Genomic DNA, 26924 nt, shown 5'->3' with positions numbered 1-26924 from the left:
CTTTTTTTCTTTTGTCAAACAATTTCTAGGTAATAAGGAAGCAACAGGAGCCCTAGGAGCAATCAAGATCAAAATCTGCACCAGGTAAGAATGTTGGGCTTTTAAGATAACTCTGGGCTGTAACTGGAGGTTCAGAGTAATAATGGAAGAGGCCAAAATAGTTGCAAGTTGTTTTTAGGAGAAAAGAGTGTAATCAGTATGTTCAGAAAGTTTCTCCCATTTCACAGCTTATCAGTAGATTAGCATGATAGTTGAATATACCATACTCTTGGCTAAGGATGGGTGAGAATTTTGTTTGGTTCATTTTTTTGATAAGAACTTATGAATTTCTTTATAAACAAGATGGAAAGAACCTCTCCTGTTCCTTCACTTTCTGTGTCTGCCAAAGACAGCATCTGATCAGTTCAGCTCGCTGCTACTCAAAGTTAAGCAAGGAAAAAACCTTTCAATACAAATGGTGTGTGTGGTGCTGCAGCCTTGATTGGCGCCGCAGCATTTCCTTCTACCAGTGACAGAGTAGGAAGAGGGTGAGGACCAACTGCCATCCCCCCCACCCCGGGTAAAAAAACCAGGAAGGCTGGCAGGGCAGCAGGACCCCAGGAAATAACTTTCCTGGGGGGCCCCTCAAACGTAGCAGTGTCTCTATTGGCAAGTAATCCTTTTGGAGAGTTATTTGAAAATGTTTTAAATTAAAGGACATGCAGAAGGTTCTTCCTCTGTTCCCTAAATAAGAGAAAAAGAGGCCTGCCAAGCCTTACATTCGTTCCTTATGCCCCTTTAAACAGCAGTTTAAGCATAGGAACTTCACAGACTTTCACAGGATGCCAATAGCCTGCTGATAAGGACAGGGTTCAGAGTTTGCACTTAGGTGAAGTAGCTTCTTCCACAGACAATTAGGTGATTTTAATGTAATCAAGAAGGTTATTGTCTAAAACTCACAGGTATTCAATACCTCCATTCAGGGTAAAACATCCTTTTGAGTTCTCTGAGAAATCCAGTATATCTCCTTGGATCTAAACAACTGAACAGGTATCTCTTCCAACCCAGCATTCAGATTGATCAGGTACCGCTCCAGGAAGAATTCTCATATATTGTTAAAGTAATTAAACATTTAAAGGCATTAGTAGAGGCTCCCCAGCAAGGGAACTCTCTAGCTTGTGTAAATCTCACGGAAGCATATAACCAGAAGCTCCACAGATATCTCAGATGTGCTTAGGAAAGAAAATATTAAGCAGTTAATATTTAAGATGTTTCCATTCCAAATCTGTACTGCTCTGAGAGTTTTGTTTTTTTTTCCCGAACACTGATGGTCTCCCTGGTGTCTCGCCTGCATCTTCAGGGGATTCACATTAAACTATATTTACCTAACAGTTTCATCTGGCTTTACTTTCGACAGGGACTCAGAATGCCCAGGTGATCTTGCAAAGCAGTTCTCATGGGTTTTCTAGTAAACCAGTAAAACATGTGTTCATTTCCAATGAATTCCCTCAAGATTTTGGGAGCGGGGGTGGTGGTGATGGTGGTGGTGGAAACCACCAATAAACCATCAGCCTAGTGGTCCCAGGGACTGCTGTATACCTTTCTTCCATTCCCTTTTCTCATGAGAACCCTGCACAGAGTAAAGGCCCTCAGTGCTTAGAACCTCGTTCTGGCCCCATTTTGGCAACAATCTCCCTGGACTTCCTCACTGGTTAAAACAATATAAAGAGGCCACACTTAAATGCCACTCCACAGGTGGCATTTCACCCCAGTCAAGCTGCTGCCCTTTAATGAAACATCACCACCACCATGCTGGATCAGGTGTGGACAAAATGGCTCTCTTATGCACGTGTGCTCCTCCATCCAAAAATCAGATTTCTAGGAAACGTTCTTGCTGATCTTAGCTCAAATAATGGGGCAACATATCCAGCCCAATGGCACATTGCTACTACTATCCATCCTTGAAGCAGAAAATGAACACTTAAATAACAGCAGCCAGGCTGAAAGTAGCAATGCACTGGAAATCAGCAACAGGGCCCTCAGTGAGAAGCTGGATGGACAGAGTCTGAAAAATGGTACTCTTGGAAAAATTAACATATAATATGAGAAAAATGAAAGATATAGTAAACCGAGACACATTTGCGAATACATGGTATCGCTTCATTGTGTATGCCAATAAGGAATCCTCCCCCTATAACTCACCAGCTGAACAAATGAAGTTTTTTTAAAACTCATTTTGAAATACCTTACTGTGTCATGTGTCCTTCCGTTTGTGTGCTTGTTTCTTGTTCCTAGTTTATATTCTTTTTTGTTGCTAATGTTTTGACATGAAGTGATCTGTATGACAACCTTACTGTACAGTGTAAAGGAAATATGAAAATAAAAAAGTTTAATATTTTAAGGAACAACAAATATGTATCCGGGCAAAGTGTCCTTCAGTTGAAGGGTCATACAGCAGATCTTGTAGAGAGTAACATCCCAATGAGTCCTGAGATACTGCTTTTGGATATCCCTTTGCTGTCTGCTCTACTGTCCCACTCAGTGAGAATGGAAAGTTGGACTTGCCGTGCAGCGCTCTTCTGGTCAGTGGAGAATGGAGCAGACATGCCCTGCCACATTATCTGATGTTACTCTAAGTTGATGGGGGCAGGTTCTCTCTACTACTTTTTTTGTTTGCGCAGTTACCTAGTTATAGCTAGGGACTACGTTGGATACCTCCTTCTATCTGTCCTTCTTATCATTATTCTACTTTTCTGCTGCACTTCTCAGATGATTCCCACACTGATCAGCTGGGGAAGGGGGGAGGTATGCAGGGGCCACGAGCCACATGAGATATGGCTGAGGGCTGCATGTGGCCCATGAGCTGGGGGTTTCCCACTTCTGCTCTAAGGCATCTGAAAAATTGGACACACACTGTGCTGCCTCTTCTCCACAGTCCTCAGTGTTCATCCTGAAAGCCAGGTAGCCTGGAACTAGCTTAGTGTAATCGTTTTGATATGAGGAGCTGTTAGAACTGAAGCCAAATCCATTTCTAAGCTGTGAAATCCATTCTGAGGGCAATTTTTCCTCTATCCCTGATTCTAGGTATCGTGGTGAAGTTGATGCTCCAATGGCAGTCATTGATGTCTCCATGCTTGCTGGTTTTGCACCTGACACTGAAGACCTTAAGAGGGTAAGTGAGCCCTGCTTGGTGCTGGAATTGTCTGCTTAAATTGTTCTTTTAAGATATTGGACTAGAAAATTAACTGCGACCAATGAAAAGCTTTTGATTAGGGGATTAGATCTATAGGGAGAATGGATTCAGGCTAATTATGAATGCCTCCTGTTGTGTTGCAGCTACTTACTGGGCTGGTTGCAACAGGGAATGGCACCTCAGTTCCTTGTAGTCAGATGTCTGTATAACTGTGGCCCCTGCCAAAACTGGCATTGGGTAGTTTCTATTGTCCAAGACTGCCCTATCATGAGACAAGGTGAGCCACCAGCTTAGGGAGCAGATTTTGGGTCCAGATTCTGGCTGTCAAGGGCTCCTTGGAGGCCTCTCTCAGTCTAATCCAGTAGCCAAGTCCAGACACAGACAAATGGATTCTTTTCAAAGCTTTATTCCTCTTTTACAACTTAACAACTCTACTGTTAGCAACTAGATATGAGCAGCAGAGTACCTATGCCCTACGTTGGAACAGTTGGTCCCCATTTGAAAAAGAATTACTGGCAGACTCCTGAACGTAAGGACTAGGGAGAGTCCCTCCCCTTTTCCCTTGAATCCTCTGGGCGCAGCCGTTGTCTGCGCGCCAACCGGGCACTACGCCTCCTTTCTGTGCCCTCCATTTGGCTCCGCTCTCTGTGTCGGCGTCGCACATCCATCAAGTCTGCTTCCCGCACTGTGTCACTCCCAGGACTGCTATCTAAGCTAGGAATGCTGGTGGGAGGAATCTCCATCAGCTGTCGGCCCTGGGAAAGGTGAGCGCGCTCCTCTCCCAGGAGCGACTCCTCTTCCCCAGAATCAGAACTACTCTGGGATTCTATGGGCTCAGTGTCTACCCTGACACTGGCTACAGAATAGGAGACAGTCAATTCTGACCCTTAGTTGGACACAAGCCACTGGGACGTTCTCCTGCACAAGCCTTCTTGGAATAAATGGGAGTTGTGCAAAACATATATTGAGCTGCCCCCTGTGCATTGTGGCATACATTGAATGATTTTGATTATCAGGTGGCATATAGCAAACTGTTATTTGCGGGTCTGATGCTCTGAAAGGGACAAAGCATTTTTGCTCAAATAAGTATAGTTAAGTCCTGTAACTTAAAGAATTTTCAATATCGTTAAATAGACTTAATGTGGTGCTGATTCTGACTGAATCATCCTTCTGTGACATGGGAAAGTAAGAACAATGAAGAGTCTTGTGACACCTAAAAGACTAATAAATTTATTATAGCATAAGCTTTCATGGCATAAGCTCAGAAAGAGTACATGATCAGATGTTGTGAAAAATTGGTTCTGCTTAGGAATGTGCAAAGTAAGTGTAACCTAGGGCAGAACCTGGTTGCAATGTAGGAATGTGTGTAACTTACTTGACAAATTTCTCTATTCTTATTGACACTTTCTGCTTCTCTCAAAATCTCTCAATACTTTTCCTGAGCAGGCACTTACAGCTTTCTTTTGAATTTTGCTGTAGGGAAAATGCAAAGACAACTTTGACCCCAAGGGATTGCTTGTTTCTATGTATCCTGCAACTCCTGGTGCCAGTGTAGTAGCCATATCGGGGGTCAGACTAAGTAGCCTCATGCAGTCTCATGCTTCATGTTCTTGCTGAGCTCTTGCTCTCTAAAATATATGTTTGTAAGCTGACGAGACGCAGGAATCTCTTAACTTGTCACCAAGGCTAAGGCCATAGTGATATGTATATCATGTTCTCTGCTGTTCTCTGCTTATCATGGCTACCCTATAACCCATTTCTTGTATTATAAACAATGGTGCTAGGAGAGGAAATGCTGAATACTGCAAACCCACACAGAAAGGGGTGGGGGAGATTTTGCATATGTGTCATAATGTCTATAAAAACAATTTGCTGATGTAAATCAGGGCTTTTGGCTCTTTGGAAGTGATTCCAGCCATAAAGCCCACACGTTAAATAAAGAAAAACTATTTTTCCTTCACTCTGTAGTCTCTCTGACTCTGAGTTCTGCAACATAAATGGTGCCGTGACTCGGATGTGGCAGGCGCTGAGACAGAGAGGTGGCAGTTGCCTGCTCTTGATCGCCGCACCGGGAGGGAAGGCTCGGCGCACGCCTGCCTTTCTTGGCGCCACCGACCTTTTTGTCGGGTGAACGGGAGAAAGCCTGCGCCGGGACTGCCCAAACGGCTGTGCGCGTCAAGAGAACCTTGGGAAGCGGAGGAAGGAACTTGAGCCCTGCCCATACTGCAGCTGCAATTGAGTTGAAACCCACATTGGAAGCCTTCAGGAGAAAGGCAAGTATATGGAATGAAAAGAGGGCCCTGCCTTTAGGAGAAAGGCCACTGGGAAGAAAAAAAGAGGGCCCCGCCTTATGAAGAAGGTCATTGTTAGTATACGTATACAAAAAGTGACCCACCCGATTGGGGGTGGAGGGGGAACTTGATCACTCCCCCGAGCAGGCACTAATACTCAGCAAGGCGCTGAGGAAACTGCTTCGCTCTAGTGGAAAAGTGGGAAAGTGGGTGGCAGGGACATATGAATGAAGTGGTGAAATTGATGATTGTGTGAGTGACTACTGCGGTTTCTGTTGCATACCGTCCAGGTGCCCAGGCCAGTAGCAAAGTGCGTGGTGTAAAAATTCCTCTTGTGCCGGTCAGTGAGACCCCTTACTCGCTGACCAATCCCCTTCCCTCTTTGTGTCTGTCTTCATCTTAAGTTGGAGGCTATGGGAGGTGGGGGAAGCAAGACTTGCACCCCCTTGAGATGTATGTTAAAAAAGAAGGAAAAAGATTTTTTTTTTAAAGGATTCAGAATAGAGAGGAAACAGCAAAAAAGCTCAAGGCCGAGCTGAGAGGAAAAAAAAAGAACAAGATCTGAGGCTGTTAATTAGAGAAATGTTGCAGGACAGCCTAGCTTTTAACGAAGTGTGGGAGTGTGAGGCCGAAGAAGTAGCCGTTAGCCTAGCGTGCTGAGAGAGGGGGGGCAGGAGAATTGCCCACAACATTCTGAGTTGTGCAACATCATCACCTCGCCTAATTGAGATGAAATCCCTAAGAAATGGAAACTAAAAATGAAGACCCAGAAGATAAAGGCGCAAAATGGAATAAAGGTGAAGAATCAGCCCCCAAGGCACAGGCTAGACCCCTCTTAGAGTAGAAAGTGTGTCATAAGACTGTCCCAAGGCAGAATAAAGCGGAAAGACCACGATGAAGATCTCTGTCAAGGTAGCCGTGTTTAGCTTTGAACTGTCCTAGTATTTCATAGAGCCTGTAGACCATCAGCTATATGATTTCTGAAGAGCGTAACTGTTAAGCTTTTACCGTGGGATTCCCTGCAATGAAGAAATCTTACTAATTTAAGTGTCCAGTCTTAGACTAGACTGCCTGAGTGTGTGTGCTGAAGAGACCCAGACAGCATGTTCCTGGCCAAGCCAAAATCACGCTACTACCATGCTCCTGGAAGCTGCAATAAACTGTGTAAGCTAGGAGACCCAACCTGATTAAGAAGAAAAGAAGGTATTAGAGTAACTGTCTTAAAAAAAACAGTGAGATCTGTGTAGCTGGCTGGCTGACGGTGTCAGTGATGTTACAACTTTAAATTAAGACTGTTTTCCTGTTTGAGACCCCAGCAAAGAAAGCTAACCTGAGTTATTTGTTGCCTGTGCCAAAGCAAATATTTGGCTGCCCTGTATCTCATCGTGTCCTGTTTTAAACTCGGGATTTACAAATACAAACAAACTGGGAAGCTTGCCTTTGAAGTCCTGCAAATCACCCCACCGCCTCCCCGAAGATTAATGGCTGCCTGAAAAATGCAAGTATAAGGCGATACCCATCACCCCCCTGCGTCCTGAGTTTCGGCACTTTGCTTTCGTGTACCAAGTTGAAGGGGAAGAGAAGAAAAGAGGTGTGTGTGTGTGTGTGTGTGTGTGATACTGTAAATCCCTGGCTAGTTTGTCTAGTGATAGATAGCTCCGAGAGCTTTCCCCCCCCAATTGCTGGATCTGCTCCATCATGCCTTACCATGCAAAAAGTGTTTTCCATTCATTGTGTTAAACTGAAAAAAGTTTGTTGTGTATATTTTATGATTTCTTAGATATCATAAAATATATGTGATATTTGCTGATTAGTGTTAGTTGCAACTCCAAATGATACTGAGTGTGGTTCCCAATGGATGACAAGAGAAAAGACAAAGACAAGTAGAGAAAGACAGAGACAAGTAGAAAAGTCAGAGAAATAGAGAAAGTGGCAGACAGATAGAGAAAGGGGGGGGGGAAAGAAGAAAGAGAAGGCAAGAGGCAAAGAGAAAGAACATTTGTAAAGAAGAAGCGTGGCCATAGTTGCCCCCAGGGTGAATTAAAAGCAGCTGATTGTGCCTGGAGCTTATTACCTGGGGGTAAAGTAGCCACAATAATGTAATAGTTCTTTAAGATGAAACAAATGTAACTAGAAGGAGAAGAAGAGCCTATCCCAAATGTGCATCATTGGGACTAGTGTAGGGCAGAAAGGTTTAAGTAAGTGAGTTTAACTTGAAAAAAAGACAAATGAAGAGACAAGGCTGGTGCATAGAGAGGAGAGTTTTATGTAAAAAGTTTGAAACATAATCTGCAATACAGGCAGATCAGCAAGAAAAAGAAAGCAAAAGAAAGAAAGAGAGATTTCTCTTCCCATACTAATGAGTAAAAGTGTTATCAAGCACTTTGCCTGGGAAGAGAAGTTTGTTTACAGGAAGCTGTGCCTGAGAACCAAACACTTCTAGCCTATCCTGAAAATGCTTGCTAGTGTTGTGCTGCCTCATGGGTTACATGTATGGTATAAAACCCATTTAGCCCAATAGCTCGTGGTTCAGAGAAGCTGTCTGATCCAACCATTAGGTATGCCTGTGTGCTGTAAGTTACCCAATAAAGTCTCCTTATAAAACAAAAAAAACAAAAACAACCCTGCTGTTAGAAGCCATGAAGGTAGGTATGAAGAAGTCAGTTAATATGACCAAGGTGTCTAAAGTGCTGCAAGGTGCCACCGAGGCCCCAGAGCATAGTTGGAGCGTCTTTTAGATGCCTATCGCCAATATACCCCCCTCGACCCAGAGGCCCAAGAAGACGTGGATGAAAAAATAGAAGAAGACCCAGCAGAGGCAGAGGCACAGTGTGCCCAGTGTGGACGAGATGGACATTGGTGGCATGAATGCCCAAATAAAATAAATCAAATACACAAAGGAGAAAACCAAAGGAGCCAGAACGGGTGAGAGAGAAGACAGCTTGAGAGGGGCCATGACATTGACTGTGAGGGGCCGTGACATTGACTTCATGATTGACACTGGAGCGGCATCAAAAGCAAACAAATGTTAGCCTTAAACAAGAAGTCCAAACACTGGGCAAAGTTCTTCAAGCCCAGCGTCGCTTTGTCTTAGAAAATAAGCCCCCAGTTCCCATTACAGAAGTTCATCCTTTCCAACCAAGAGATAAAGTATGGGTCAAAAAGTGGAAAAATGACCCTTTGACTCCCAGATGGAGAGGGCCAAAAACTGTTATACTTTCCACCCCCACAGCTGTGAAAGTAGCTGGAGTTAAACCCTGGATACATTGGACACGAGTCAAGAGAGCGAGGGGGGGGGAGTGGACTGTGACCAGAAATCCTGAAAATCCTCTAAAAATTATTCTGAAAAAGCAGTAAGAAGACTCAGGCTAGACCTTACTGTGGGCACACCGGGAGACTGTCCACCCTGCATACGGTCAGACCTGCAACTGGGGAAAATTGAAGAAGGGGACTAGACCCTACTGCAGCTAGCCAGGTGAATAGCTGCCCAGCGTACGGTCAGATCCCAAATAAGATCAAATATGCATGTTGTAGTGTTAGTGGTGTTGTATTATAGTTCCTTAATAAGGTGTGAAAAAGGGGGGTCTGCCCCTGGAGGGGGAAGTTTGTCCCAGCGATTCGCTGATAATTACTGGCTTCACTTAGCTAATATCACTGGAGTAAAGCATTTTTTTTTACCAAAAGATATACCTGCAAACAGGCTTATTAGCTCTTGCCTAATACCTGTCCGTAAGCATCCTGAAAAAATTCAAAACGAGACTATCTTAAGCAATTTTAATATAAACTTGACTTATTCCCAAAATTCTGACTGGGGCATAGTTACGAAAATCTTACCCCCTACAGAGTTCACTCTACGTACTCCCATCGTAGCTGGAACAAATGCCACTTGTGCACAAATAATTAATTGTCAAAAAAATCTTCTGGGAAATGTAAAGCTATCCCTGGCCCCCCCTTCCACTGTAATGAAATTCAAAACATATCTTTTAATTATGCACATATACTTCTGCCTCATGGATAATTTTGGACCTGTGGTTCCCGTACCTGGTCATTCATTCCAGCCAACTTGTCTGATAACCACCCATGTTGCCTTAGCCGCCTGGTGCCAATTCTTCCCCCGTGGCCAGAGAAAATCCGTTGACGGCAGCCTAGAGCACTCCAACTAACTGAAAATTGTAATAGCCACCTACAGCTATACTCTGACTCAGAAAAATTGGCACTGGCAGTATCGTTAGTTGGAGTTCCAGGTCTAGCCTTGGCTGATGGTCTAGAAATCAACCGGTTAGCTTGCAGCTTGGCCAAGAGCATAAATGCCACCTCACGAGCATTGTCATTATTAAATAAAGAGTTGCGTGATTTAAGAGGTGCTGTTTTAGAAAATAGAGCTGGTATAAATTACCTCTTCCTTCTTCATCATCTGGGTTGTGAGACGCACCAAAAGCTTTGCTGTTTTAATTTAACTAATAATAGTAATGCTGTAGATGAACAGATCAACAATCTGTACCATATAGTGGCTGACATAACAATAGGACAACATGATTGGCTCGATTGGTTAACCTCTTGGCTTCCAGATCTTAGCTGGCTCAAAGCATTATTTGTTCTGATCTTACCAGTGGTACTAGTAGGGGTGCTGTTACGTTTCTGCACTCCCTGGTTTATGCGTTGCTTAAACAATCTGTTTACTGCCTCGGCCACAAAAACAGCTGCCCGCTACGCTCTAATAGCCCAACAGGAGGTTAAGTGATATGTATGTTATAAAAAGTTTTGTATTGTGCTTTGCAGACTATTATGAGCATTTGCTTATCAGAAATGCTATAGTTGTAATAAAATTATGCATTTAAGGGGGAATGTAGTAGCCATATTGGGGGTCAGACTAAGTAGCCTCATGCAGTCTCATGCTTCATGTTCTTGCTGAGCTCTTGCTCTCTAAAATATATGTTTGTAAGCTGACGAGACGCAGGAATCTCTTAACTTGTCACCAAGGCTAAGGCCATAGTGATATGTATATCATGTTCTCTGCTGTTCTCTGCTTATCATGGCTACCCTATAACCCATTTCTTGTATTATAAACAATGGTGCTAGGAGAGGAAATGCTGAATACTGCAAACCCACACAGAAAGGGGCGGGGGAGATTTTTCATATGTGTCATAATGTCTATAAAAACAATTTGCTGATGTAAATCGGGGCTTTTGGCTCTTTGGAAGTGATTCCAGCCATAAAGCCCGCGCGTTAAATAAAAACTCTTTTTCCTTCACTCCGTGGTCTCTCTGACTCTGAGTTCTGCAACACCAGTGATGTTTCTCTTGTTTTCTCTCTGTGTTTAGATTTCTGCAGGAGTTGGGAGATTCAACACCAAGTCTGAAATGGATAACATCCTTTCTGAAAGACGGAATTTCCTCCTCTATTTGGATAAGGTAAAGACGAAGTAGGTCTGGTGGGTTTCTTGGCAAGGTCTATATGGGCTGAAGGGGATGGGATGCATCTTTCTGAGCTGACTTAAGAAGCATTTATCTTCATGAGTCATCTCTAACTACATCAGGCCCTATATGTGTATTGACAAGCTAATGCTCTGCTGTGCTTCGCATTGTCCTACAACACAGTTCAGCAGTTCACCAGTTGCTGTGGAACTTGAGCAGGAGGGTGCTGATGCACTCATGTTCTGCTTGTGGGTTTCCTGTTGGTCACTGTGTGAACAGAATGCTGGACTAGATGGACTCTTGGTCTGATCCACTAGGGCTCTTCTTATTTTCTATGGGGTGGGCAACCTGTGGCCCTCCAGATGTTGTACTACAATTCTCACCATCCTTGACAATTGGTCATCCTGGTTGGGGCTGATGGGAGTTAGACTCCAACAACATGTGGAAGGCCAACAACATGTGGAAGGCCACAATTGCCCTAAAACATGAGTTAGGCTGAGAGACAATGACTTGCTTGACATTGCCCACCAAACTTCATTGCTGAGATGGACTTTGAACCAAGTCTTTTCAGTCCAAGCTCAGGACTGCAAGAGGTCTCCTACATCATTTAAAAGCTCTATAGAACTGAGAATTAGTAGGATGAAAAGGAGTATCTATAACACTGATACAAATTCACCCTGTGGAATGTGGTATTTTCTCCCAGCCTGCCTGGGAAGGCAGACGCCACTCCCTGTAGGAATGTGGTGCAGCGTACAAGTGCCCAAGCCCACAACACCCTTCTTAGGGGAAGAATATTCAGTCCTTCATTCCTACCTGGAGAAATCTGCCCCCTTTTGGCCAGAGAAAGCAAGCACCCAGGATCTAAATCATTGCCTATCAAACTATTAACATGATTACTTAACAGAAGCTTTTTGTTCAGATTGGAGCATTTGTCCAATCTAGCATGACTCTTCTTAACTTAATGATACGTAACAAAATGTTCCATTGTAGTGGTAAGATTTTCCTGACATACCATTCTAATCTGCTGGCTTTCACCAAACTTGTGCTCTCATCCATTCCTGAATCCTGTTATACTCTTGAGTCTTAAAAATATCAGAGGGATTTAAAAGCCCGATCCTTAAACCATTCTGCCAGTAGGAGCAGCACTGAATGATGCAGTGACTTCCTGAAGATTGCATGGGATGTTAATGAGACACATGTTTCTTTCAGTGGTGAGCTTAATTCAGTGTGAGGACAGGCAACATGGTGCCAGGGGGCACCAGTATGCACCCAGCCACTTTTCTTGATGCCCACTGAGATGCCCTACCCCTCCCACATTTCTTTTCTCTTTTTTTAAAATAACAGGTTTTCTTACCAACAATTCGGATCACTTCAAAGCAAAGTGAGGACTTCCAGCTGCTGCCATCTTCATTTCCCATGAGTGCCTCTGGGCCACACAGGAGGCATTCTTAGGAAATGAAGATGGGCGGCTGCCAATCAGTGCTTCCCTTTGTAGCCTGTCCAGCCACCAAGGAAAAGTAGAAGAAAGAAAAGGCCCCTTGTCACTTCTGTCTCATAAGCTCAGGGTGGGGAGGGGAGCTAAAGAGAGCAGTGGGTAAGCCAGCTTGAGGAACAGGGAAGCTAGTGGAGAGAGGAAGCAGCAGGAAGATAGCAGGGGCTGAGGGAGTCAACGGGGAGACACCTCAGGGTTGTGTACTTGTATGTCTGAATAGATGGGAGAGGGGCTATATGTGTGTGAGAGGGAGAGAGAGGGGGTTTAGGGTGGATTTTGGAGGATCCTGAAAAGGAGTGGTGGTATTTGTTTGCAATGAGGAGAAGGGAGTGGTATGTATGTATGCATGCATGCATGATGGATACATGAGCTGCCTGCATGGATGGGTGTATGTATGAGAATGGGAGGATGGATGGGGATGTGGTGTTTGTGAGAGCACGCATGTCTATGGATGAGAATGGGGCGAGAGAGAAAGAGAGTGTATGGGTGGTGATCCACACTGAGAAAGAAAAAGAGATGGTGGGAATGAATTGGCTGGCAGAGGGTAGGGAGAGAAAAAGACTCTGCCTTCTGCGAAACTGTTTTTTTGTTGGCACAGAAAACTGGGTTCAAAGGAGTCGCTTAGTGTGTTCAGGCTCAGACCTCATCTCTGCTTTGTATTCAGTCTTTTGGACAGGTTACTTGTCCTTTGTGACTAGCCACACTTCTTCTGGCAGCCATTTTCTTGTGGTGCTCAGGGCGGTGTCTCAAATTGCCAGCTGTGCCCATGGGCCCCAACCAGGGAGTGGGTTACTTCTCCCACTCATAGGCAGTGCTATGCAAATTACTTCATCCATGGTCCCTTTCACTGGGAGGAGCCCCTTCCTCCCTCTTCTGCTACTGGCTGCTTCAAAGAAAAAGAGCTTTCACAGAGCTCCAGCTCTGTGAACTTCCTTGGTCGTGCTACATTCCCTGCCCCCCTGTTATGTATTAGTCAGTGAGGAGGGGAAGCAGGTCAAAGTGACATTTGTTTACCTGCTATACTCCCATGTTATAGTTCCATCAGATCCTAAAGATGGAAGCTACTGCCACATACATGTCTACTATATGGTTCATGGAAAAGAGATCCAGAACTGACCACAAAAGAGCAGAAGGAACTCCAGAGCTACATCTGTCAAGGAGGTGCAAGCATCCCAGTCAAGAACCATCTTCTTTTCAGCTTGCAGTGGGGTCAATGGCTCTGCACAGAGGAGAAAACCAGAGCTGGCCACAAAGGGTAGCAAAAGAGCCCCAGGAGTTTTGGCAAGGAGGCACAAGCATTCCAGTCAGGGATAATTTTGACAGGCAGTTGTCCTCTTCTGAAGAATCTCCTTAGGATGCTAAAGCCCTGCCTTACAAAGCAGCCATTTTAGAGCAGCACCAATCAGCCACAGCAGTGAAGCAAAAATGGCAGACAAAGCCAAGCATGGGTTAGTGAAGAGGCCATTCCCACAAACAAGTCCTGCTTTACTTCTCTGCTCCCAGTAGTTGATAATTAGTCCTTTCACCTGGAGTTTGTCACCTGGATAAAAATGGGTGCTAGTCAACGATTAGAAAATTAGTCAGTTCTGGAGAGAAGCTTAAAGCTAAGACCAGGAATAGCCTTCTTCTCCTTCCTTGCCATCCTGACCTGAGGATTAGGTTTAAGGAGTGCAGCCATTCAGTTTTGAGTAGCACATAAGCGCTGCTAGTGCCAAATCAGCAGAAGTCACAGTCCTCCCACTGAAAGGGACTAAGCATGAAGAAATATCCATAACTCTGCCTACAAAGCAAATACACTTAGATAATCCCCATCCACTGAAGAGAATGAACATTCACACAAGGCCCAACATTTCTTTCTCCAGTGGAAGGTTGGCATCCAACGACACAGGCTGCCTTTACATTAAAGAAAAAACCCGCAGGCCTCCCATTGTGGAGCCTTTCTGCATTTACAGCGGGCTCCCAGATGGCGACCACGTGATTGTGGAGAGAGGAAGCTTTTAATTTTCAAGGTTCCACAGAACTCCATGAAACAGCGCCATCTAGTGGCAGTTTTAATAGTGTAACAATCCGAGGATTTTTTAATACCTCATTTTTTCTGGAACTTTTTAACATGGAATAACCAGGAAATACCTCTGGATGTGCCCTGGAGGTTGACGACATCACTAAAAGCACCTACAAACTTCCATGAGTGAGCAATCTCAATAGCAGGATAAAAGCTCCAAGTGAAGAAGCCCTTATTCTTTCTTCTTCCTCCTAGGTTTCTCACACACAGGATGAATGTCTGCAGTTTAAAGCTTACAAGTATTTTGAAGCTGGTCTCATTCAGCCAGGATTGGTCAAGATCTACAGCTATTATACTCTAGGTAATGGCAACCGCAGTATAGTAGAGTCTAAATAGCGTAAGGTCTGTTTAGGGTGCAGTCCTATCCAGATAGGCGGCCACCTCCGAACTCAGAGGCGACCGCCTATCCAATGTAGGGCAGGAGAAGCATGGAGGGGATCATTCCTTCCGTGCTTCTCCTGCCCTGCATTTTTGGCTAGACAGCCATTTGCAGCTGTCTAGCCGTGGGAGGGCTAAGCGGGGGAGGAAGCTGCTGTACACATTGGATGTGTTGTACAGGCATTTCTGCCTCCCCACCCCAGAACGCCCCCAGACACGCCCCTTTTCAGCCGCTCCGTGCTCCTCTTCTGAGCATGGAGGACAGGGCTGTTCCACGCTGCCTTGGAGGCAGCGCGGAATTGTGGGGAGGTCAGTTCCTGGAAAACAAGATATCCTATAGCCATCTAGCCGCTGCCTAGCAGCCATAGGTTTGCTCCCTCCATGTATTGCAAAACTACTATACTGCAAACTGGGTTTCCAACCTTTTTTTGTTTTGCTGCCCACTTTACAGGTGCAGAATTCTAGAATGATAACATAGCATTAAGAGGCAACAACAGCGGGTCAGAATGCTATTAAAGTGTGGATAATTGTGCTGTGTGTTCATTGCCAAAGCATATGAAGGTAGTTTTGCTGGCAAGAAAAACAGCAATGTGGCTTGAACGGGGTGGCCAGCCCAACCAGCTGCACTGTGTAATTCAAGAGGGGCATCTCTTGTAAATGGGTCAGTTTGTGTTGCAAAATTCATTTCCAGGCCCCCAGACCCAGTCTGGAGAATAGCCCCCCGCCCCCAAGAGTACAGAAGCTGTCATCTCTGTTGCAGAGGATGCTGGGGTAAAACCACTAAAAGCATGGACTCAGGTGACCACTTAGAGAAGCTTGTGGAGCTGACCTGTCTTTCCTTATACATTTCCATCCCATAAAGTCAGGCTGGGAGAAAAGGGTGATTCACCCCTACTCTGCGTACTTCCCAAAACTTTCTTTTTGGGATTTCCTCCTGAGGGATTGAGGCTGCAATCCTATCCCATTTATCTGAGAGTAAGCCCCATTGAACTCAATAGGACTCAACTTCTGAGTAGACATGTATAGGATTCCACTGTAAATCTGTGAACTACACAAGCTTGTCAATGTGAAGTACAGATATCTCCTGTTTCCTTTCTTTTCTCAGATGAACAATGCACCAAGTTCTACCATCCATCCACAGCAAGTGTCCTCCCCATTAATATATGCCATGGTGATGTTTGCTTCTGCAGAGAAGGTAAGTTAAGATAGGGAGGAGAGATGCTACTTCTGCTCACCCAAACTCAGATTAGGAAGGAGTTTGGAAATTGGGGTAACATGGCATTTCCTATATCTGGTTCTGTGGTCTTATCCAGGGTGTATCTATAAGCTGTAGCATGGTTTAGGGTATGTACTTTTTAACCTTGCAAATTATTAGTATAGCCATTGAGGCTAATGTACGTAGGATAGCAAGTAGCTTGTTCAAGCCCCAGTGCAATCATTTAAGCAAGAGAGACAGAACCCATGTCACTGATGCTTTCTGGTCATTTCAGCCTGCACAGTAATTTCTCTTGCCATAGTGGAGATGACAAACAGAAGAACAGCTGTGTGCATTACATTTTTACAGAATACTTACCTTTGTTAGTTATTTTTAAACATACTACCTCTTTCTCTTGTTTGGGTACAAAAATGGTTTGGGGCAGACACATTAGTAAAAAGGGAAATAGTATTGCTAGGACTGCTTCTGAATTTCCAAAACATTTAGAAAATGATGAGTGGGAAGAAAAGGACGATCGTAGAATTCAGTGGCAGAATCCATCTGAATCTAAATTGGATCCCCAATCATAGCAGTTTCTGGTGAGAATATCAGGAAGTGCTAGTACATCGGGGTCTCTGTGCTTGCTGTAATTTAAATGCTGTGGATCAGGCCATCTGGGCTCTGTAGAAGAGGCTTGCAGGATAATGCAACTCATGGGAACCACAGTGATCTAATCAACAAAACAGTCCAGCAGTAACCATTATTGGGAACTGAAAGACAGTTAACACCAGATTCTGCTGTGTCTCTGCCTGCCTTCTTGACATCGTTTTTTAAATCTCAGCCTGGCTGCCTCAGTGATCCATCAATCACATCTGCTTAGTTATACTACTAGTGACTATAAGGGTTCATCACAGAGAGGACTTCCATGCACTCATTCTTTTTCTCTCTGTCCCAAAGAAAGCTGCTACCTGCACAATGACTCCATCAGTGTGCAGCAACGAGTCAAGGCAGCCTGCAAGCCAGGAGTAGATTATGGTAACTACAGTTTAATTTGAGTAATCCTATAAATCTGGAAGGAGCTGTTTGTCCAGCCAATTGTGCACTATTAATGCGCAATTAATAGTGCATTAATCTGCACTATTAATGGTGAACATCATATAGTACCCACAATTCACACATGGGTTGGTTGCCTCTCATTGTCTCACAGTAAGGCCACTTCTGTACATGTGGTGGGCTACCGCTACACAAACATATCCATTGTGTTTTTTTGTGGAGCAACTATGTTGTGGATTGTTGGCATGTGTTGTACTTCAGGCGCACCGCAAAAACTCATGCATTCTAGAATTAGATCTTTATCAATGAGGAGATTCTAAACTGTTCATAGAGTGAGATTTTTAGTCTGTGTACGGGACAGAAGCCTCAGTGGTACCAATGATTAACAGCACAGTCCTATGCATATTTACTCAGAAGTAGGGAATTAAGTGAAATTCATCGCACTGAGCTTTTGAAAAACAGATTTACCCAATTTACACCTCCGGGATGCAAACACAGACCTGAATGCAATTTGCAGTTGAAAATCAGTACATTTCCAACCTTGTGATGCATTCTGAAAAAAAACTTCAACAGCATGCACAGATTTGAAAAATAGGCACAAACATGCATCAGTCAATGGCTTCATTTGCCCATAACATTAACCCATGATATGGGTTGTTGAATTCTGTTTTTTTGTGATATGTTTATGTGGCTGCACTAACAAACCGTGGTTTGCTAATTATAAACAACTAGGGCTGTGCACAGACCCCCTATTTTGCTTCGGATGCCACTTCAGACCCTCCAAATCAGCCCCGCTTTGACTCAGACCAATTTGGGCCCCCTCTGCTTCGACTTGGTTCTGGATCCGAAGTGGGATTCAGATATCCGGATCACTCGGTTTGGGCATTTTCCCATTGACTTGCATGGGAAAACACAAATGGCCATAACCTTTTCAGTTTTCATGATAAATACATGAAACCTGGGGGCCTTTCTGCTGACATAGAGGGGATCCCACTTGCCAAATTTCATACAGTTTGGCCCAGTAACTTTTGTGCTAGGTGCAGCTGCAATTTGATTTTTTCCACAAAAACTCTCAAAGCAAAGAGCTATACCTCTCAGCCATGCGCCGCCTCCTGCCTGCTCAGCTGTCGAGGGCTGCTAGCCATCTCCTGCTCACGTGGAGGAGACAGCTAGTGAATGGCGGGGACATGTGCCACGCTGCTGGTTGGCTGCCCTTGACAGCCGACCATGTAGTAGAAGGAAGAGGTCTGATGCATGCCCCCCACTGCTAGCTGTCTCCTGCTCATGAGGAGGAGACAGCTAGCTAGCGGCGGGGGCATGCGCTACACCTTCTCCTCCTCCTGCCTGGGTGATTCGCAGCATTTTTTGCATATAGGTCTATGTGCACCCATAGATTTATATGGAAAAAATGCTGTGAATCGCCCATATACTCAAGATTCACGGTACTTTTTGCATATAAGTCAATGTGCACATAGTCTTCCAAATACCATGTTTTTCAAAAACATGGTGATCATGGTGGAGATGGAGGGACCAGCGAGTGGAGCAGGAGCTGGATGGGGGCATCTAGAGAACCTGGATGGGGGTGGGTTCTCACATCGCTAAGTAACACCACCAGAATGATCTCTATCTCTGAAACGCAGCCGTTTTCCTCCAGTTATTCAGTCTTCCCCCCTCCTCCACCACTGTCACTGATTGAAGATTGCTGGGTTATGTTCAGCCCTGATTTGGCAACTAGAGTTTCCATTCACCAAGGCTCCCCCCCTCCTCCTCCCCCTTCCCCCCTCCCTCCTTCTCAACCCCTCGCTAAACTTTCTCAAGTTGATACTTTGGCGCCAGGCTGTCTGGGTTGCTCAGAACGAATCACTGAGTCGGACAAGGCACTTCATATACAAGCTGCTTTGCTTTGGGATGCCTTGTTGCTATTCTGCTCCACCTCATATCATGCAGAGGCATGATAGAAGCAGCCCACTTTGACTCATTATTCAGGCTTCGAACCAAAGCGGTGCACAGCCCTATGAACAACCCAGAAAGAGAAACCATTGTTTGTTGTGGGATTGTGAACTCTGGGTTGTTTAAACCATGGGTTGTCATTATGCGCGAACACAGAACCATGGGTTGTTTTTCCAGGCTGCAGAGGTGGCAGGCAAGAGCAGTCAAAATAAACTATGCCAGTACTACAGCAACACAAAAGCATTTGGAATACTGTGAGGGAATAGACAAAGGAGGGGGGAAACAAACAAACTAGGGATAGAGAAAACAAATTGCAGTTTGTTTGATCATCCAGACACATCCTAGGGCAACAAAGTATAGGTTAAATAAAAATGGGTTTGTATTATGTGTGAACCAGACTAATAGGTGCATGTGTGCAAAAATGCATAATTTAATAATATGAACAAAAATGCATATATTAATGCTACATTGTGAAAAATGCATTATCAATTTCCATATGAATTTTGTTTAATTGCATGCTCATCCAGAAAGAGGAACAAGTTTGACCTCAGAATACTGAAAATCTTGGTGAGATCAAAACAGACAGATCCAGATCACCAAGTTTCTTGTTCTATCCTCAGAAAGCCCCTGTTTTCAATGGGGCTTACTCACAGATAGGTGTGCACAGGATTGTAATTCAAGTCTGTTTGTTAAGGAGTTGAGGCCTTTATTGGGGAAAGAATTCAACCATCCCAACGAATACATTTTCTCTGTCTTTTAAGTGTACAAAACCAGAGTGACTGAAACAGAAGAAGAAGGCAGTTACAACTACTATATCATGGAAGTTCTGGAATTTTTTAAAGCAGGTAAAAATGTCCCTCTTGAAGGGGAAAAAAAAACTTGAATATAAAGGCAAGGTAGCGTTCTCCTGTACCTTCTCGAGGGCTTTCCAGCACCTTTGGTTTAGCCCCTCCTTCTAGACCCTGCCACCTATTGAACTGAACCTTTCCAGGGAGTGGGGCTACCCTGCCCTCTCTAGATTGGCCCTGCCTCCCACCCCCCAATAGAAAGGAGAAGAAAACTATTTAATTTTTCCCTCATCTGTCTGACTGCCCAACACATTGTAGTTAGAGACAAAAGTGAGATTCACAAGAGGGGAGGAACCAGAACCTTTTTGCAATGAGAGATAGATAACACCCTCTCCCCAACATCCAGGCAGTGGGTATCTGAGAGAAGCATCCAGTCAGCAGAACAAGCACCAACCAGTGGGACATACTCAACCAAGATCAGGCAATCCCCAGCACAGGTTAGAAAGGTCTAAGCAGGTTCCTTTCCCCCCCAGTCAGAACAGTCCATGTTGGACTGTTGGACTGTTAGAGACACTGAGCACCCCCCCCCCCAGTCCAGGGATGCAAGTTCTTGACACAATCTCTGAAATGTAAAAAGCAGTTCTTCTTCGTGGTCTCTATGCATCACACATATGGGCTCTGTGCCTGCACTGAGTCTTATTCGGGAAGCTTCTATAGCTGAGGAACGCTTTTGGTGGGAACCCTCCCCCACTTTCCACTGAGCATGTCCAGGGGTTTCCACCCATTCCCTCAGTTCTCTTTTGACTGCCATAGTGGATAGCCTTCTTCAGAGCTTCCTCTCTGCTAGAAAGAGAATTGCAGCGTTTTCTTTTCTGCTGCCGCTGAAGACTTATTGTTGTTCTTCATGTTTTTTCTTGTTGTTCTCCACGTCTTCATCATCACTCCACCCCCCCCAAAAATAAAAATTCTTCCTCCATCATTCATCCGTCTATCAACCGCAAGTGTGGTGTTGCTTAAGGCTGCAAAAGCACCTTTTTGTAAGTGTGTCAAGTGTGGAAGTAAGTTGCCCCCCACTGACCCTCACTCCCTCTGCCTTTTTTGTTTGAGTGAAGGCCATTTATCCAATTCCTGCTCCCTGTGCCAATTGTTTACTAAAGAACAGGTTGGACAGGCTTAAGGCAGAGCTGTGGGGAAGAGCGTTACTGGCTACAGATCCAAAGAACGCTGCAGGGTCTTCTGCAAAAGACAACGCAGGGACAACTATGTCTTCGTCTAAGTCGATGGCCCCTCACCCGTCAACTTCCATGTTTATGTCCCTGTTCAAATGGACATTGGGACATTGTTTATGTCCCTGTTGAAATGGCTTTTGGGATGTGTATTCTCCAGCATGTTTTATACACTTCATGTCCATGTAGCATGTTGTCCCACCAAGGATAGAGTGCTGTTGCTCAATATCCCAGCTCAGGATACCCTCTTCTGCGAGGCAGAAAGAAACACTGGAGGTACCACGAGGGTTTTATCTCCTCCGTTGGTGGAGGGTTTCCTTGTCCCACCTATATCTGTTTCAGGTGACCTCACTGCTTGAGGAATATGTAGGGGGTGAGCTTCCAGGGTTTTCAGCATGAAATAATTAGGGATGTACGAAACCCCCCTTACCTGGCTCCACTGGGTTCCGCTGGGGGGGGGGAGGCGCTCTGTCCCTCCCCCCAGAATCCTCACCTTTACGTAGCCTATCATGAATGGGGGGGGGGAAGACTGCAAATGGTGGTGGCGGCAGCCGGTCGGAAGACCAGCCGCCGCCGAAGCCACTGCTGGAGCTGCCGCCATCCGGAACATCCACTCCAGGTAAGTCTCGTCCCGGGGGGGATCCGCGGGGGGGTGGTAGGCTGTTCCACCACGGAGTTTGGGGGGCTGAATGCACTGGCATTCAGCCTCACCGAGATCCGTGGCAGAATTCTCTGACATCCTTAGCAATAATATGAATCCTGGAGATGACCTTTGGTCCTGTCCTGTCCCCTTCCTCTTCCTTCTGTGTTGACAGTTCTCCATTACTCTAATAAAGTAGTGTGTTCAAAAGGCCTCACTTAAGATACTGCATTGCAATGTATTTTCAATCTTTTTTATGTTCCCCATAAAACAGCTGCAGAGATTCAAACAGAGAATCATGTGGTAAATGTACATTGCATTACACTCTGTTTTCCATCTTTGAAGGAGCTCTATAACATGACAGTTTAATAAACCAAAGCTTCTATGCACTGTTAGAAAGAAATGCCATCTTTAATAGTCCAAATTACAGTAGGAGACTGTGGGGCAAGCCATCTTTAAAAGAACAATTTAACAAATCTGTCTTTCAATCCTACTGTCACTGATTAAATTCCCCCCCTCGCCACCGCCCTGGTTTTCAACACTTCTACCAATTAAATCATTTAAAGACCTTTCCTTTGATTCAAATATCTTTTAATGCTTTGTCCAATTCCTCCAGGGGAATACATAAATCCACAAGGCAACACAATCCACAAGTTTATCAGTCCCAGGAAATGCAAGGAATCTCTGCATCTGGAGGAGAACAAGGACTATCTAATCTGGGGTCTTGGCAGTGATATGTGGCTCACAGAAAACGAGTATGTATTCAGACATACGCAGGGCTGACTCTACCATGACAGTAAGATCACTGTATACATACTTAGAAGGATGTAATTAACAACACCTCCATGGTTGCTCCCACACAGCTCCAGAAAAGCAGAACGCTTTTACCCACCTAGTTCATCTTTACAGTATGTTCACATATTTGCCAGAAATGTGTTGCTGTTGCTTAGCCTGTCTCTTCTTGGAAGATTGATTCTTGACTTCACCACACCATCCCTTGAGGGAAATTATACATCTAATATTAATCTCAGCTTTATTTCGGGTGGCTTGAGCATACAGCATCCGTAGGCAGCACACACTGGGAACATCTCTTGGCCTTAGTGGCTGGGTGATCATGAGATGCTGTAGCTGAGAACCATTAGAGGGACCTTTCATTCCCTTTAGGTTGCATCTCCATAATCTCATGGGAGATACTACAGTCGATGTACTTCTGTGCACACCAAGCGAAATCACTAGGCTTTTCTCCAGCACCCAAGCTAACCATGCATGCTGTGATGCTAAAAATCTAAAGGGCTAAATCTCCCCTCTTACATTTCCAGCCTCAGCTACCTCATTACCAAGGACACCTGGATCGAGAACTGGCCGAACAAGGAAGAATGCCAGGAGGAGCAACACCAAGCCCTGTGCAATGACCTTGTTGAGTTCTCTAGTACAATTACCTTTGTTGGCTGTCAGACCTAATTTTAGAATGGCCATTTGCAGTGAGTGGTTCACGCTAAAATGGGTTTGAGCCAATGATCAGAAGAAAATGTCGCCCTCAAAGTTCCAACTTCTTATAGCTGTTGCTATTTTATTTTCCTACCATATTGTTTATAAAATAAATATGTGACTTCTTTCTGTGATGTCTTGTGTACATCATTAACTAATAGCCTCCCACCATCACCCCATGTACACCTCTAAAGTTCCCTGGAGAGAGGAACTGATAATTAAACCAAGCTTAAATGTGTAGTACAGATACTGTGTGCCCTGTGTGTCAAAGGGTCTAGAAAACAAGTGTTGTTTTGATCTTTTGCTTCCTGTGTGAAGATGTCTACACTCTGCTTAACACTGGTCACACCACTTTTAGAAGGGCTGTGAATGAAATTATGTCAACGCCTAGCTTATTTCTGCTTCATTTGTAATTAACATTTTAGTGTATGCATTTTACATTCCAACTAAATGTCCCAATACGTTGCTACCATTTGTCTTACTCCGTTGGTGGCGTAATAATCAGAACATAACATTCTAGAACAGGCCAAAAGTCCACCTTCTTGTTTCCAAGAGAAACACACACAGCACTGTGTGTCTCCAGCACCTGGTATTTGGAGGTATACTGCCTATGCTCAATCTGTCCTCCATGAATCTTTTTCTAAAATCATTAGGGATATCAGAGAATTCTGCCACGGATCTCGGTGAGGCTGAATGCCAGTGCATTCGGCCCCCCGAACTCCGTGGCGGAACAGCCTGCCACCCCCGCCCCCCCGCAGATCCCCCCCCGGGACGAGACTTACCTGGGGTGGATGTTCCGGGCGGCGGCAGCAGCAGCTGGTCTTCCAATCAGCTGCCGCCGCCGCCATTTCCACTGTTGGGGAAAAAAAAAACAGACTTGATAGGCTATGTAAAGATTTACGTAGCCTATCATGGCTAGGTTAAAAGAAGAAAAGACGTGATAGGCTACATAAATCTTTACGTAGCCTATCACGTCTGACTTTAAAAAAACAACAACGCACGTACGCAAATGGCGGCTACGGCCACTGCCATTTGCGTTCCTTATTTTGGGCCATCTTAGTCTACGTAAATATTTACGTAGACTAAGACGGCGAAAATAAGGGGGAATGCAAATAGCATCCGCTACGCCATTTGCGTTCCTTATTTTGGGCCATCTTAGTCTACGTAAACATTTACATAGACTAAGACGGCCCAAAATAAGGAACGCAAATGGCTGCGGCCGTAGCCGCCGCCATTTGCGTATGCGCGTTGTTTTTTTTTAAAGTCAGACATGATAGGCTACATAAAGATTTATGTAGCCTATCACGGCTGACTACAGGGACGCAAACGGCGGCGGCTACAGCCGCCGCCTTTTGCGTCCCTGCTAGCCAGTGGCCGGATGTCTGGCTGCTGGCGGAGCCGGCCGGCGGCTCCATGGAATCCCCGTGGAGCGGAGCCAGCTGGCCAGGATTCTGGGGGGAGGGACGGAGTGCCACCCCCCCCCCCCCAGCGGAACCTGGCAGAGCCAGGTAAGGGCAATTTTGTACATCCCTAAAAATCATCTAAACTACATTGCAGTCATCCAAAATTAATATTTGTATTACACAGTGTGACAAACTCCTACTTCTGATATGGCCTGTAGGCCCCTTCCAACCCTACTATTCTATTCTATGATGTAGTTCCACAGTCCCTGCTAGAGCATCTGGTAAGGTAATACCCTACTGGGTAACCTGAATAGGCTTATCTCACCTTATTACACTTCTTTTGTCTTACAAAACCCTTGAGCTCTTTTTTTGAGTAGGTTAATGGGTTCAAACTGGTGGAACCTTTTGAGCTGTACATTAGAGCAAATCGGAAGATGGGTCCAGCTACTAAGTAATTTTCTGATTTGCTGGCTAGACCACTGACATCAGAAACAGAGGCTATCACATTATTGGACAAAACAACAATCTTTGCTAAGGGGCCAGCTTTTACCAAACTCAGATTCCCATAAAACTAAGAGTGCACTCACTCTTTCTAGAGCCTTCTGTTGAGGCCATTCTCTGCAATTAACTTTGCACTCAAACCCAAGACTAACTAGATTAGTTAAATTAATTTTATTGATTTGGGCGTGTGCGTGTGTGTGTGTGTGCGTGTGTGTGAGTGCATGAGAGAGAGATTGCTGCCTTCCCTTGTTTTTTCCCCTTTGCCCCCCAAAATAAATTCCTTTTTATATTTCAACATTTGGCTGTGTTGTTATAAAAGGGAATTCTCCACTTGTATTCTTAGGATTTGTATAAGTGTCTGTGTTTCTGCGTGTTGGGCAAGAAAATCCAAATCACCTCCTTTTTCAGCTGGGCTGAAGGGAGGGGTTCTTGGCAATAGGGTTTGGAAATGCCCCAAGTAGCTGGACAGTCTGGAGGTCAATCTGGAGTAGTGGCAGCCTATCAGTTATTCTTTTTCTGGGGAACGCTTGTAATGAAGTGGCCCCGCAGCAGGAAAAGTAATTCCCCCTCCCAGACCCATAATACAAGGCTTTATGGAATGCAGGCAATCTACCTTGAATAGGTTACTTTATTGCTCTCTATAATTACTGGTTTCCATACCTAGAAAGAAAGCCTGTCTTAAGTTAAAAAATTGGAATACAAAACTGGATCCAGCTCCATCCAGGACATAACGGCCTTTGATTTGGACCTCTGTGCCTCTCAGATCTTCATCTTTAAAAAAGTTTTTGAAGTATTCATATACTAAATATACTAAACTATTTGAAGTATTCATATACTAAATATACCCGATACTCAACTAAATAGGCCATTTACGCCTGTAATCTTGCGTATATGGGCCATTAATGGTGCCATTTTGTGTAAGACTAGATGTGCGCATAATCGTGATCACCACCATTTATTATTATTATTTTGCAAAATGGCGCTCGCGGTGCTTGCGGATGGGTCCTGGATGAGTGTGGGCGGCTCGGCAAACACAGGGGGGTTGAGTATGGGTCCTGGGGCATGTAAGCAGGGGCGCAGCAGGTGCCCTGAGAACCCAGATGGGGGAATGCCCATCCATCCTTAGCCACATCTTCCCAGAGCAGCACAATTTGGGGGTACTTCATAACATTGGTTCAGCAGATGCAGCTGAGTCTGCCTCATCAGTAGCCACAGCTAGGTCTTCATCCTCATGAGTAGTGCCTTGCTCCTGAGTAGACCCATCTTCTTGAGTATACCCCGAGCAAAAGGGTCTTCTGGAAGCCAGGTGAGCACTTTGACTATGGCTCTGAGGGTGCCACCTGGTCCTTCAGTGTCAGGGCTCTAATGGTGAACTGTGGGGAGAGAGAGAAGAGTCTGGAACCAGGGCTGAACTCAGCACAGGGTTGAAGGGGTTCTTGGAACATCAGATGAGGCATCCCTGCCAGAGGACCCCTCAGGTTGCCCCCAGTCTACAATAGGAAAGAGTTTTGCTGAGGGGTCAAACTCCTCTGATGAGGTCTCCTGTGGGCTTCAGTCAGCTGGGAACCTGACACTATCCTCCCTGCTGGAGTGTTTTCCACTCCCCAGTTTGTGTGGATGACATTCAGGGTTCCTTTGCAATCAGTGTCAGGTAAGTTTCTGCCTATGTTAGAAAGATTCCTCCCTCTTTGAGGCTGCTGGAGTGGGTACCCTCTTAGCGATTCATGAGTGCTTTGTGTAGTTCCACTGTCTGACTGACCCAGCACAAGGGTAAGTGAGACTAGGCTGCAGAAGGTGTGGAATGTGTGTCGAATGGGTGGATGGCCTCAACTGGAGTTTCTGATTATCCTGTGCTATCATATCCAAGCAGA

At 44.9% G+C, this 26924-nt stretch overlaps 1 protein-coding gene across 1 annotated transcript in view; it reads left to right on the top strand.

The window, feature by feature from the left end:
• The window catches only part of LOC146353174 (A.superbus venom factor 1-like), a 197941-nt gene extending 174326 nt beyond the window's left edge, over positions 1 to 23615 (top strand). The window contains exons 32-40 of the mRNA XM_084835880.1: positions 30 to 84; positions 3064 to 3151; positions 10785 to 10874; positions 14627 to 14732; positions 15915 to 16004; positions 16962 to 17039; positions 19769 to 19852; positions 22278 to 22416; positions 22981 to 23615. Of these exons, the coding sequence (XP_084692006.1) occupies positions 30 to 84; positions 3064 to 3151; positions 10785 to 10874; positions 14627 to 14732; positions 15915 to 16004; positions 16962 to 17039; positions 19769 to 19852; positions 22278 to 22416; positions 22981 to 23122 (872 nt within the window). The 3' untranslated portion in view covers positions 23123 to 23615. The remainder of the gene's footprint in view (positions 1 to 29; positions 85 to 3063; positions 3152 to 10784; positions 10875 to 14626; positions 14733 to 15914; positions 16005 to 16961; positions 17040 to 19768; positions 19853 to 22277; positions 22417 to 22980) is intronic.
• The last annotated feature ends 3309 nt before the right edge of the window (positions 23616 to 26924 follow it).

The sequence above is a fragment of the Heloderma suspectum genome, chromosome 2 (genome assembly GCF_057233095.1).
Source record: "Heloderma suspectum isolate Gila_16-S chromosome 2, 16-S_ref, whole genome shotgun sequence".
NCBI classification, from domain to species: Eukaryota; Metazoa; Chordata; class Lepidosauria; order Squamata; family Helodermatidae; genus Heloderma; species Heloderma suspectum.
This window is presented reverse-complemented; position numbering and strand designations above follow the sequence as displayed.